The 12,475-nt window shown below is 45.2% G+C and overlaps 1 protein-coding gene across 4 annotated transcripts; it reads left to right on the forward strand.

The window, feature by feature from the left end:
- Positions 1-914: 914 nt before the first annotated feature.
- On the forward strand, positions 915-10,295 carry tmem79b (transmembrane protein 79b). Of its 4 annotated transcripts, none has more exons than XR_003929610.1 (6): positions 915-1,037; positions 2,877-3,500; positions 5,719-5,913; positions 6,847-7,072; positions 7,883-8,177; positions 9,907-10,295. XR_003929610.1 is itself a non-coding variant. In XM_030073247.1 (5 exons), exons 2-5 carry the CDS (start codon positions 2,930-2,932, stop codon positions 8,085-8,087), a joined length of 1,197 nt encoding a protein of 398 aa, XP_029929107.1. In that variant the 5' UTR covers positions 915-1,037; positions 2,877-2,929; the 3' UTR covers positions 8,088-8,233. The 4 variants fall into 4 exon arrangements, 2 of the variants coding, with proteins under 2 accessions (XP_029929107.1, XP_029929108.1); XR_003929611.1 differs by having other exon boundaries at positions 7,883-8,164; XM_030073247.1 differs by lacking the exon at positions 9,907-10,295 and having other exon boundaries at positions 7,883-8,233.
- The last annotated feature ends 2,180 nt before the right edge of the window (positions 10,296-12,475 follow it).

Here is a 12,475-nt window from a genome sequence, read left to right on the forward strand (position 1 = left end):
AGCCATCAGAGATCTTAAACCACACACCTCCACGAGGCAGCGCCCCCTACCTGTCAGACCCCCCACACCTGACCTGTCAGGTGCCTCCTACCTGTTGCCCCCTCCTTACATGTGACAGACGTCAGAGGTGACAGGCTGCCAGCTATGTCTGCGCAGGGGGTCCAAGCAGTGGCTCTGGGTCCGGAGGGGTCCAAGCAGTGGCTCTGGGTCCAGAGGGGTTCCGAGGAGGAACAGGAAATGCCTCGTCCTGACCGGAGGGAGGTGAGGCGTTGATCATCTGATGGAGACAGACAGAGAGAAAACCAGGCAGACAGACAGACAAGTGTGATGGTAAAAGGCCCAGCAGGCTGAAGCAGAAAACACCTGGACACACCTGTCTGAACAGTCAGATAAACAAAAACTAAAAACCTAGAGACTCTCCAGGCCCTGACGCCCTGATCTGAGGTCAGACTGTGTTTTAAAGTTCAGTCACTAAAAACCTTCAAACATCAGAAAATTAGTTCTCTCTCTGTCGCTCACCTGATCCCAGAAAACTGGTTAGACTCCACCCTCTGCTGACCTGTGTGTGTGTGTGTGTGTGTGTGTGTGTGTGTGTGTGTGTGTGTGTGTGTGTGTGTGTGTGTGTGTGTGCGTGTGTGTGTGTGTGCGTGTTGCTCATGCAGTAAATGGCTGGTGAGTAAATATCAGTAGATGACCCCCCCCCACACACACAATTATCCTTTTTTATATCTTCAGTTAAAACTTTCTCTTTTGACAGTTTTTTAAAATTAATAATAAATATTTATTTATTAAAAACATAACAACTCTTTAATAAAGAGTTGGGGCTGGATGATTTTTAAATACAATATTTGATTTATTTATTGTTATGCATGGTCCATGTGTTGTTTGAGAATTAAAAAAACACATGCAATCGGCCTACTGGAATATGTGGCTTGGACGCTTCCCCTTTAAGAGAAATTAACCTTTAACTCACCTGACCGCACCTGCACTTCCGGTCCAGCGACAAACACAACAGAACCGGAGAGCTGCGCAGTGACGTGAGTATTAATCCACCCAGCAACACCGATATTTCATATTTAATCTGGTCACTGAAGTCGCTGTAATCTGTGGAATGAGGAGTTTAATCTGAGAAGCCGCGGCCTGCGAGCTTTTGGTCTTCAGGTCTTCAGATCTTCCGGTTTGGGCTCCGCGAGGCTCCGACGCTTCGTGATCACACGGGATTTGAACCCTTTGGAAACCGGATCCGCGCCGTTCACGAACATTTACTCTGACGTGCATCCAGCCTCCAGGTTTACTGGTCATTTATAGCGACACAAACTGCGGCTGCGTGGTTCAATGGAGCTGCGCCCTCCTGTTTTCATGCGGAGGCGCTGGAGGCCAGGTGGAGCTCACCTGAGAGGGGCGAGTCTTTATGTTTGAAATATTAAACGGTTTGATGCCGAAGATTCAGAGGTGAGATCAGAACATCGAGTTAAAATAATCACTCAGACTTTCTAAAATATATATCTATATCTGTATCTATCTATATATGTATATTGTGACGGTTTCTAGTGACTTCAACAGTAAAATGAACCCTTTAAAACTGCGCACACTAAGAACTGACGTCACGTCTTCGCCTTTTTCTCGTGGGCGGAGCCAGCAGGTACCTGACTCACCTGACGCTCCACCCAGCACCTGTTTCCCAACCTGAAACCTTTCACATGTCCTCAGTTCTTACCTGAAAACACACCACACCCTTTAATAATCTCCCCCAGATCCCTCAGATTACAGATTACAGATTGCCAGGTTCCCTCTGTGTGTTTGAACCTGCAGCAGCTTCACTTTGAGTCCCTCGTTGTGTTTTTAGCAACATTTCTGTTTTCCAAACCCTTGAAACCGTTGTTGATGCTTTTACTTCATGGTGACGAGACGGCAACTCGCTTTTCCCCTGCAGCAAAAAGTCTCTCCTCACTTTCCTCACTTCAGTCAGTCAGCATGCAGGTGAGCACACCTGTCCTCGCACCTCCTGCCTGCTGCTTTTACCGTTGATTTAAAAATTTGACTGGAACGGTTTGGGCCCGAGTTCTAGTTGTGACCCTCAGGTGCTGTTATGCCCCGAGGTCCTTGAATGCCTCCTGCTGGTTCCTTAATCCAGATTAAAAAAAACAAAGGCCCCTAAACTCTGGAACAACCTTTAAGATTAAAACTCACTTTTATAGCCTTGATCTTTTTATCTTTACCTTCCCACAGAATTTGTTTTATCATTTTAATTTTTGATTTACATTTTATTACTGTTTTGTTTTATTTACTGTTTATTGATGTTGTTCTTTTTTCTTCATGATGAACATTTTCATGATTCCTGTTGTTTTATCCTGTAAATTTAATTCTAATAATCACTCATTCATTGTTCATATTAATTTGAGGTGAAGACAAAATGAAGGGATATTTCAGAGTTTGTTTTGAGGGACAGTCAAGGCTTTCCTGATGTGCCTTCATGCAACATTTCCACTAAAACTGAAATGCTTTAAAAATACCTTCACACTGAACTGACACTCTTTCATTTAAAAAAAATATTTTGTTGCTAAATTCCTGGCCATTTTCTTGTAATTTTTCCCCTAATTTCTTCTCATGTCTTTGAAAAAAAAATGTGACTAACAAATTAGCACAAAATTACTGAAACATTAGTAAATAAATAAATAAATATATATATATATATATATATATATATATATATATATATATGTATATACTGTATATAGCAAAAAAATTGCACACCCCCAAAAAATAATAGTAATTTGCCAAAATTACTTTTAAGAATGACCGGAAAACTATATTTATAATGGTTGAAATGAGAAATTTCAACATTAGGATCCTGATCAGAGGTTTGTTCCCTGCAGGCTGAATATTTACCTGTGAGTTTCCACGACAACGAACCCAACAAATATCATACATGTCCCGGCGGGGGGAGGAGCTGACCGGGGGCCCAACATGGAGCTCCGAGGAAGACAAGATGAAGCTGAAAAAATCAGAGGAGGAGGAGAACATGGTGAAGTCAGCCTGGATGGAGCCCAGCACCTTGCAGTGGCCTGGAGACAGGCAGACAGACAGGCAGACAGACAGGCAGCTGGACAACAGAGGGAGCGTGGGAGGAGAGGAGAGGAAGGAGGAGCAGGGCGAGGGAGAGAGGAGGAGTGTCCGGTCAGAATGCATTTCATTCCAAGGCGCAGAGAGTCAGACGGAGAGCGAGAGAGAGCTGCTGGCAGGAGGAGGGGGGAGGAGAACAGGGGGGGAGGAGGAGGAGAGGAAGGAGTTGGAGCTGAGGAGAGGAGGTCAGGAGGAGGGAGGGCAGGAGAACTTCCTTCCAGAGAAAGCAGCTCAGGTCTTCAGCCCGGCGGTGACCGTCCTGCAGCCGGCTTCTCCCCGGGACACTGAGGCATTCTGGGAAATGGAGTCCGAGAAGAGCCCCTTCCTGGGGCCCGGCGGCATCCAGGACGAGTTCCACTACCAGCAGGAGCCAAAATGTGAGCTCCTCATTCTCTTTTCTCTCCTTTTATCTTTCAGTCTGATCACCTAACCTTAACCCAGGAAATGGATTTATGACATGAGCTACTCTAGATCTTCTAGATCTGCTTTCATGTTGCTGCTGCACACATTTAGTTTCTGAAATCGCTCATAAACGCCTTCCCCCGACATGCAGATCCACAGCATGTGTGCTGCTGCGCTTGCCATCAGTCGGCATGATAAAAAAAATGAAAGGGGTGTGTGAGGTTTCTGAATGCTTCATTATCTCCTCGACACTGAAGGTGTGAAACTAACAGGTCAGAAGGTAAGCTGACCTAACCCTGACCCTGACCTTGACCCTGACCCTGACCCTGACCCTGACTCTAACCCTGACCCTGACCCTGACCCTGACCCTGACCCTGACTCTAACCCTGACCCTGACCCTGACCCTGACCCTGACCCTGACCCTGACTCTAACCCTGACCCTGACCCTGACCTTGACCCTGACCCTGACCCTGACCCTGACCCTGACCCTGACTCTAACCCTGACCCTGACCCTGACCCTGACCCTGACCCTGACCCTGACTCTAACCCTGACCCTGACCCTGACCTTGACCCTGACCCTGACCCTGACCCTGACCCTGACCCTGACTCTAACCCTGACCCTGACCCTGACCCTGACCCTGACTCTAACCCTGACCCTGACCCTGACCTTGACCCTGACCCTGACCCTGACCCTGACCCTGACCCTGACCCTAACCCTGACCCTGACCCTGACCCTGACCCTGACCCTGACTCTAACCCTGACCCTGACCCTGACTCTAACCCTGACCCTGACCCTGACTCTGACTCTAACCCTGACCCTGACCCTGACCCTGACTCTAACCCTGACCCTGACCCTGACCCTGACCCTGACTCTAACCCTGACCCTGACCCTGACCCTGACCCTGACCTTGACCCTGACCCTGACCCTAATCCTGACCCTGACTCTAACCCTGACCCTGACTCTAACCCTGACCCTGACCCTGACCCTGACCCTTACCCTGACCATGACCCTGACCCTGACCCTGACTCTAACCGTGACCCTGACTCTAACTGTGATCCTAATCCTGACCCTGACCCTTGGGCAAGTCTGTCTGTTTTAGAGAGTTTCAGAAAGGGAGTGAACAGTCTCCTGCAGGAGTGAAATGAAGTGATTTACAGGCGAGTTTGCTGCACCTTAGAAAACCACAGGAAGCAGTGAGGAAGACTCAGTGATTTAGTGCCAGGATCAAATACACCTGCACTTAAACACTGAACTATTTCCTGAATAAGTCAAGACTGAAAGTGCGGTGTTGATCTTTGCCCTCTGGACTGTCTCCCTTCCAGCCTCTGAGATGCACATGATGGATGGATGAAGTTAAAACGGTGAGAAGTGAAGGCGCACACAGTGGAGATCACAAGAGTTTAATGCAGATTTTCTCTTCCTGACCTCATAATGAGATGCAGCTGGGTTCAGTGTCGCTGCTTCCAGGAAATAGACGGCACCGCAGCCCCTCATTTACAGGTGGAGTTAATAATCTCATCAATCACCACCGTCACACTGGATTAATCAAATCAAACTGCAAACTTATTTTATATACGAGCTCATAGGAGATCAGGATGACAAATGTAAACACTCAGATGAATGAACACACCCAACGTCCGCCGTCAGATGGCCTGCAACGGTACAAATAATAGCTTTTATTAAATGGTATATTCAAAAGAGTTCAATCGTTAATTAGCGTTTTTTTGTTTTGTTTTTTTTTTTAAATATTTTTATTATTTTGTAATATTTTGTAGAGTGCAAGTCTCTAAATCAGAGAAATTAATTCATTCAAAATTCAAACTTCTGGATTTGAATTTCCAAACCTCATTTGTGGGACAAAGAAATCAGTGAAGCCTCTGGAGCGCTGCTCTCGAATTGCTGCCTGGCTCATCTTCTGCAGACATGGTGAAGATTTCTCTGAGCGTCAGATATTTCCTCTACATGAGGAAATATCTGATATCTGATGTCCCGACTGATCTGATTTTACATGGACTTTTGTGAAGATAGACCAATTTCTTTTTTCAGGTTTTCCGTCGCCTCATTTGTCTTCCTGAAGTCTTTCCTCTTGTTCTCGTGTGGCTCCGCCCCCTGCGCTGTCCCTGTGACCCTTACCTGTCGGTCTATTTGCCTGTCTCACTCTCTCTCTCTCTCTCTCTCTGTCTCTCTCTCAGGTGGGTGTGTCTGTCCCAGCAGGGATGGATTGAAGGTGGGTGTGTCTCTGTTCACATCGGCGCTCTTCTTCCCCTTCCTGGTTTGGGGCGGCTTCGTCTTCCTGCCATTTGACGCTCCTCTGCTAGACAGCGCCCCCCTCAGGCTGGTCTACACCCTGCGCTGTTCTGTGTTTGCTGCCGTGCCCATTGTCCTCGGTGAGCACCAAAAAAAAAAAACAAAAAAAAAAAACAGAGGAAGACAGAATTAAGTCATAAGTCGCCTCCCCAATTTCAGTTCAGCTCAGGAATCCATTTTTATTATTGCAGCAAATCTCCGATCCACGGCGGTTCAACAGAGCAGATTCTGAGTTTCAGAGTGAAAAAGATCCTGACGTTTTGAGCTGCTGCCTCCCGCTGGTGAGGAGAGGAACTTCCCCTCAGCAGCAGGACGTCCTGAGGGTTAGCCGGCCTCACAGTTTTGAGTTATGGATCACATCATTTTTCAGATCTGTTAAAAGATAAAAAACAACAGACAAAAACCAAACAAAAACAAAAATACAGATTCTACCTTGCTTTCCATTTATTCAGTGGAACATTTAAAACAATAAAGTTCTGAAATAAAAACATAATAAGTTACAGGACAGCCAAAGTGATTTGGTGATATGAACAATGTGCTCTTGTCATGTCAGCATTTATTGTTAATAAAATATGCTTATTAAAAAAAAAAAAAGAAGATGATCACTGATTGGTGAGGCAGCTGATCTCAGTAAAACTTAGTTTAATAAAAAATAAAATGTGAAAAGTGCACTACAATGTGGATGTGGAAATACATTTCATAATTAATTGTATGTCAGTATTAAATCAATTTCATCGCTTTGGATTACCAATAAATATCAGTCTTGAAAATCCAACATTTGGCTGATTTAATTTGACTTCTGGCATAAGCCACACCCACTTCTGATCTTCAATCCGGATCCGGATCATTTTGTTGGTCGAAGTGATGCAGTTGCAGACGATGACCACTAGGCGGCGCCATCTGTGTCCAAACCTTCAGAAGAATCTGGAATCACATTTTAAATCAAAAGGCTGTGGTTGAGACCTTCTTGATTTATTGATGATGATGATTATTGGAGGCTCCTCCCCCTGCAGGGTGGCTGGTGCTGGGCGTCAGTCGGCTGAGGACGGGGGAGCTCCGCCCCCTGGAGGAGGGGCTGACGGCGGCGGCTCGGGAGGCGAACGTCCACAGGCGCTTTGTGGCCGACTCCACCTCCCTCTTCTTGATCTACTTCCTGCAGCTGGTCGTCATGGCGATGTACCTGAGCCAGGAGCAGCTGAAGCTGATTCCCCTGCTGACCATCGTCTTCGCCCTCGGACGGTAAGACTCGCCAGCTGAACCCGACAGGTATCAGTCCTGATTATTAGTGATCCAGCACACCGACAATCGATATTTAGGGTTGATATTCATTTGTAGATAAGTTGAAAATTTGCAGTTTCAGAAACATCAGCACAAACCTTAACAAATGAACATTTTTATTTTAGTAAAAACAAATTGCAAAAAATTGTCGGAAAGATGGTGGGAAAACGACAATGAAAAAGACGAGAAAACGGCGTGCGTGGCTCAGGAGGTAGAGCGGTCGTTCGGTAACCGGAAGGTTCCCGGTTCGATCCCTGGCTCCTCCAGAGTGTGTCAAAGTGTCCTTGAGCAAGATACTGAACCCCTCACTGCTCCTGATGGACAGCTGGGCGCCCTGCATGGCAGCCTCTGTAAAGCGTTTGAGTGGTCAGTAGACTAGAAATGCAATCCATTTAGATCAGCTGCTGGATCAGGATTGTTGTGTTTAAATGCAGTGAAACTTTATTTAAACTGCGAGCAGTGCAGTCAGTTTCTGTCTTCCTGTCAAACTGAATTCAAGACAAATCCACTGCAAACTGGAACCAGATTATCAGAAGCGAGGCCCCGCCTACTCGCTGTTGTCCCACTGTCTGTCAGGCAGAGGGGCGGAGCCTGACTGGCTTTCATATCAGTCGTCATGAAGATCAAAGTTGCCATACTGATTATTGATAAATTTTGAATATCAGCCCCCATGATCATCCAGGACTGATAACTGATTGACCCCTAATCAGGTGTATCGTGATGATGTACAGGTGTGTGTGTGTGTGTGTGTGTGTGTGTGTGCACCTGCAGGCTGCTGTACTGGCTGGCGGCCGTCCTGAGCAGCAGCGTGCGAGGCTTCGGGTTCGGCCTCTCCTTCCTGCCCAGCCTCGTCATGCTGGCAGCAAACATCTACTTCATCTTTACTGTGGAGGCCGCAGGCTCCATCTACGCCGCCGCCACGCCCCCGGAGCCGCCGCCGCCGCCTCCTCCTGCCAGACAGAGGTTCTGGGGTTAGAGGAGGAGGAGGAGGAGGAAGAGGAGGAGGGGGCGGCCAGACTGAAGGACAAGTGCTGAAGAGGAACTTTTGTTCCTGTAAACGGAGACAGTTGAGAGATTTTACAAAACACTTAAATAAAGTTGCTTTTTCAAAAAAACAAAAAACAAAAACAGTATCCACGTGGTCATAGCTTACTGTGTCCTCGTCGCCATGGAAACTGTTGTGGTAGTTAGATATAAGTTCAACACACTGCACTATTTTTTTCAAACAGGAATTGACGCAACACGTGTACTAACGACGGCATCATGTGACCTGCGTCAGGACGTCCAGCTGCCCGAAAACACAAATCTGAACTTTTAATTTGAGAAATCAAATATTTAAATCATTTCCTGTTTGTAAATCGCCGCCCAGGTTCATCACCGCCAGAAAGCAGAAAGGTTTCATGGTGACGCTGTCAGCTGTTGCTAGGCAGACTTTGAGTTTAACCTGTTGATTGGCTCTTTTGGACTCTTTTTACATGGGTTGTTGAAGTGTTTCCATAGCAACAACACAGTCACAGGTTCTGGCACCTGATTTAGTTCCGGCTAAAATCGCAGGGATGTCGTCTGATTGGTCCAAGTGGTGCCATGACAACACAAAACAGAAGAGAAAAGAAACCAAATGAGAGGCCTGATCAGCGTCTGGGAGAAGAAAGTGTGTCCCTGCGCTCCAAACCTCATACTTCTACTTTTTACTTTTAGTATGTACTGCAGCTGCCCTTACAAAGTATGCAGTGTAGTATGCAGTATGCATGTGTATGCATACTATTGGGACACACTCCATGCGTCCTCCCTGAGCTCCGCCCCTCTCGCTCACTTCCTCCTCCGTCCGTAGCTCCACATCTGAATGTTGTTGTCAAAATGGCGGTGCTGTTTCATACTGCGCTGTCCTCTGTCTGATTTCTGATCTGCTGTCTTCCTGTACCTGCTGCTCTACCTGAGCCAGGTGAGTGTGATATGTGTGTTTTGTTGTCATCCGTATGTGGGCGTGGCCTGTACACGCAGCTCAGTCATGTAACGTCCGCTGTGCAAAGGATTGTGGGTCAGCATGGCCAGAGCAGCATGCTGACATGCAGACTGTGAAATCTGAGCGGATGTAGTAGAACATCCTGGTACTCTTGGCATACTGCATCTGACATACTGTGTATTGGGGCATACTAATTGTTTTTTTCCTACTACATAGTATGGTAGTGTGAGTATTGGAACGCAGGGCAGGTCTCCAGTCAACCCTAACGCTGTAAAAAGAGCCATGGTCTGCCCACAAGCGGAGAAAAACACTGTAAAAAGTCATTGGGCTAAAACGGGTTAAACCGCCTGATGTGTGACTGCTGTGATTGGACTGACTCAGCTTTTAATTTTTAATGTTAAAGGTTTTACAGGATTCAGCAGAATCTCAACTCTGCTGTTAGAAACAATGATCTATAATTTAACAAAATTAGATATTTATTTAAAAATATTATAGATCTATAATAAATTATTAAATACCACTGGTTAGAAATGAAAACAAAAATAAGGTAAAGTTTCTCTGCAGCCAAACAGAAGAAAACTAAAGTCCTTCAGATCTCGTCCTGCTGTGGAAAGGAAGCAGAACCTGAACTTCATGGTTCTGACAATGGAAAAGGGCCTCGCGAGTAATAATGTGGTTTAGTTTAGCTTATGGTCGTGGGCTGAATTATCTTTTTATTATCTGTTGAATTGTGTTTACATCTCACTCCTGTTCTGCTTCATAACCCAATAAACACACAAGCTGAAGGTCTTTACTGTCTCTTTTCTTTTCTTTTCTTTTCTTTTCTTTTCAGGATAGAGATGTTTTCCTGAAATGCTTTTCTAGGTGGTTGCTGTTCTACATGTAGAAGTAAAACGACACAGAAACAAAAGACAAAAAGGTCCTGACCGCAACATGAGCCAGCTGAACTGGTCTGACTGGTTCGACAGGAAACACCCGGAACTTCATCAAGTTTCCAATCAGACGAGAGGAAGTGAGACCATTTGGCCTTCAAAATAAAAGCCTATAGAGATGGAAAAAGAAGAGAAACAATTCAAAATAGTTTATACAGTTAAGAGCTGATGCATTCCATGTGAAAGTATGATTTATATGTTAATAAATAGTGTGAAAACGTCTTTGCTCTTAGGATTATAAATGCCCTTGCAATATTGGACTTTATTTTATTTTTATCCTTTAATTTTATTGCATTTTACATGTCTTACTCTGGTTTCATCTCATGTATTTTATCTTCTGTAAAGCAACTTGAGCTATTCAAATGTATGATATCGTGCTTAATTAAATTAGTTTTATACAGAAATCCAGAAATTCCAGCATCACACAACTTGCTAAAACTCCATGGTAACCGTTTGGCCTCAGACCCCCAGCTTCATGTTCATGGATTAAAGTGTGCCACCTTCAGCTGAATCATAAACACTGACCTTGTCATACCCAGCTCCGATCAGCCCACCTGTTCTCAGTCACCACAGGTGAAGGTTAGTGTCGGGCTCAGGTCCCAAAGGGCCGTTCAAAGGAACTGGGTTGTTGGTGAACATAACATCCTTAGAACTTGGAACTTAGAAGACTTTATTGTCACCGAACACGGTACAACAAAATTCTGTTTGGTTCTTTCTCGGCAAACAAGCTCAAACAGACAGACAATAAAAGGACGATCCTTGTAGGTCTCCCTGCATACACCCTCACACCTGTGCAGGTGATCCAGAACACAGCATATATTGATATCTCACAGCAACAACAGCATGCCAGCGGGCGGCCCTGTGAGGCCCGGTCCAGCAGAGGAAGCTGCTGTCAGGACGACGGCTCTCAGCTCTGACCGCCTTCACATTAAAAGCCCCAACTGGTCATTTGACTCATCTGCTGCCTGCTTCACTCAGGAGGAACAAACTGTCATCATGGAGAGCTATAAGGAGGACAAAAAATTATTACTGTGGCCACAAATAAGGCCAGAGGGGAAGGCTGTCAGAAAACTGTGGATCATGTAAATTTGTAAATTATCTTCCTATTTCTATTAATTTAACATTAAACTCAAAAATTGCTTTTAGGACTCACACTGTCCTATTTGGAAGGAAATGTGAAATTTCACTGATGTAATATCAGGCCTGTGTGCGACAGACTTGGTGTTTTATTAGATGCGGTTCCAGCAGTGTCAGATGAACTTAGCAGGCAATAAGCAGCGAGCATCAGAATCTCCCTCAGAGTGGACGGAGCTGCTGTGGATTATTAATCTGCTATTTTGTGGATGATATTCAATGTCAAAGGCTTAATAGATGTATTACATGACGCAAACAGGGAAAAAATAAAGAAAGAAGACTGGAGGAGGCCCAGCTCCAACTGGATAGTTTCAGAGGAGCCAGCCCCTGAGGGCCTGCCGGGGGTCCAGTCCGATCCTGGTGCTGGTCTCTTAAAGCAACAAACGTTTGATGTGGTACTAAAAGCATTTTTTAAATGTCTGTTAGTTGTAGGAAATCTAATTTAATTTACAGATGGAGACACTTTTGTTTCAGTGGAGCCAGCAGCACACACACCTGCTGAGTCCCACACAGGTAATTGTTGAAGCAAGGTGTCACGCTCCTGTCAGTGTCTGCTGATGTGTTTGTGAAGCTCTCTCACTGTAAATATGATTCTTCAGGTGGATGTTGATGATGATGCGACACTGTCTCTGTATTCAGAAGTACCTCTGTGGGGAAATTCATTTATATTGTAGGTTTAAAAAAATATCTCCACTTTTTTAAACGTTTTTATATTTCTGTTTTATTGTCATCTTTTCAACTTTCACAATGTGAATCATTCATAGAGTACAACCACGACATGACAGGAAAGGCTACTCCAGCCATCTGCTGCTTCATGAATACCTGACTGGTCTAACTAATACAGTGTTTATACAGGCTGGAGCAGACAATGTGAGAGTGCTATACAAAAGAAATCTCAAACTGGATGACATCAAAAAAGAATTAGAAATTAAAAAGCTAGAGAAGCTAGAAGCTAGAGATAGAGCAACTTGAATATTAGGAAAAGGCGATACTATACAATCTACAGTGTAGATGTTACTTTTAATTCATTTGGCTTGGCATTATTGAAACTGGTGACCCAATAAAGACTCTGACCTCCTCTTCACTCTTGACGTGAGTTTTCGCATGAAAAGACACTGACCCACGTCCGTTACTGAGCTGCCAAAACCCCGAAGAACAACCCGCCTTGACTGAGGTTCAGGGTCAGTGTGAAACCATGTGGCAGAACCCAACGCCTGGTACTGGGATTCAGGAACTGTCAGACTTGATCCAGCCTTATGGAGTCACCTCCTCCCCTCCAGTCTTTATGTGTTGCAACAAATTTGGGCCCTGGTCCTATTGCTAAAGCTACGTCTG

Source organism: Myripristis murdjan, chromosome 16 (genome assembly GCF_902150065.1).
Source record: "Myripristis murdjan chromosome 16, fMyrMur1.1, whole genome shotgun sequence".
In the NCBI taxonomy this organism is placed as follows: Eukaryota; Metazoa; Chordata; class Actinopteri; order Holocentriformes; family Holocentridae; genus Myripristis; species Myripristis murdjan.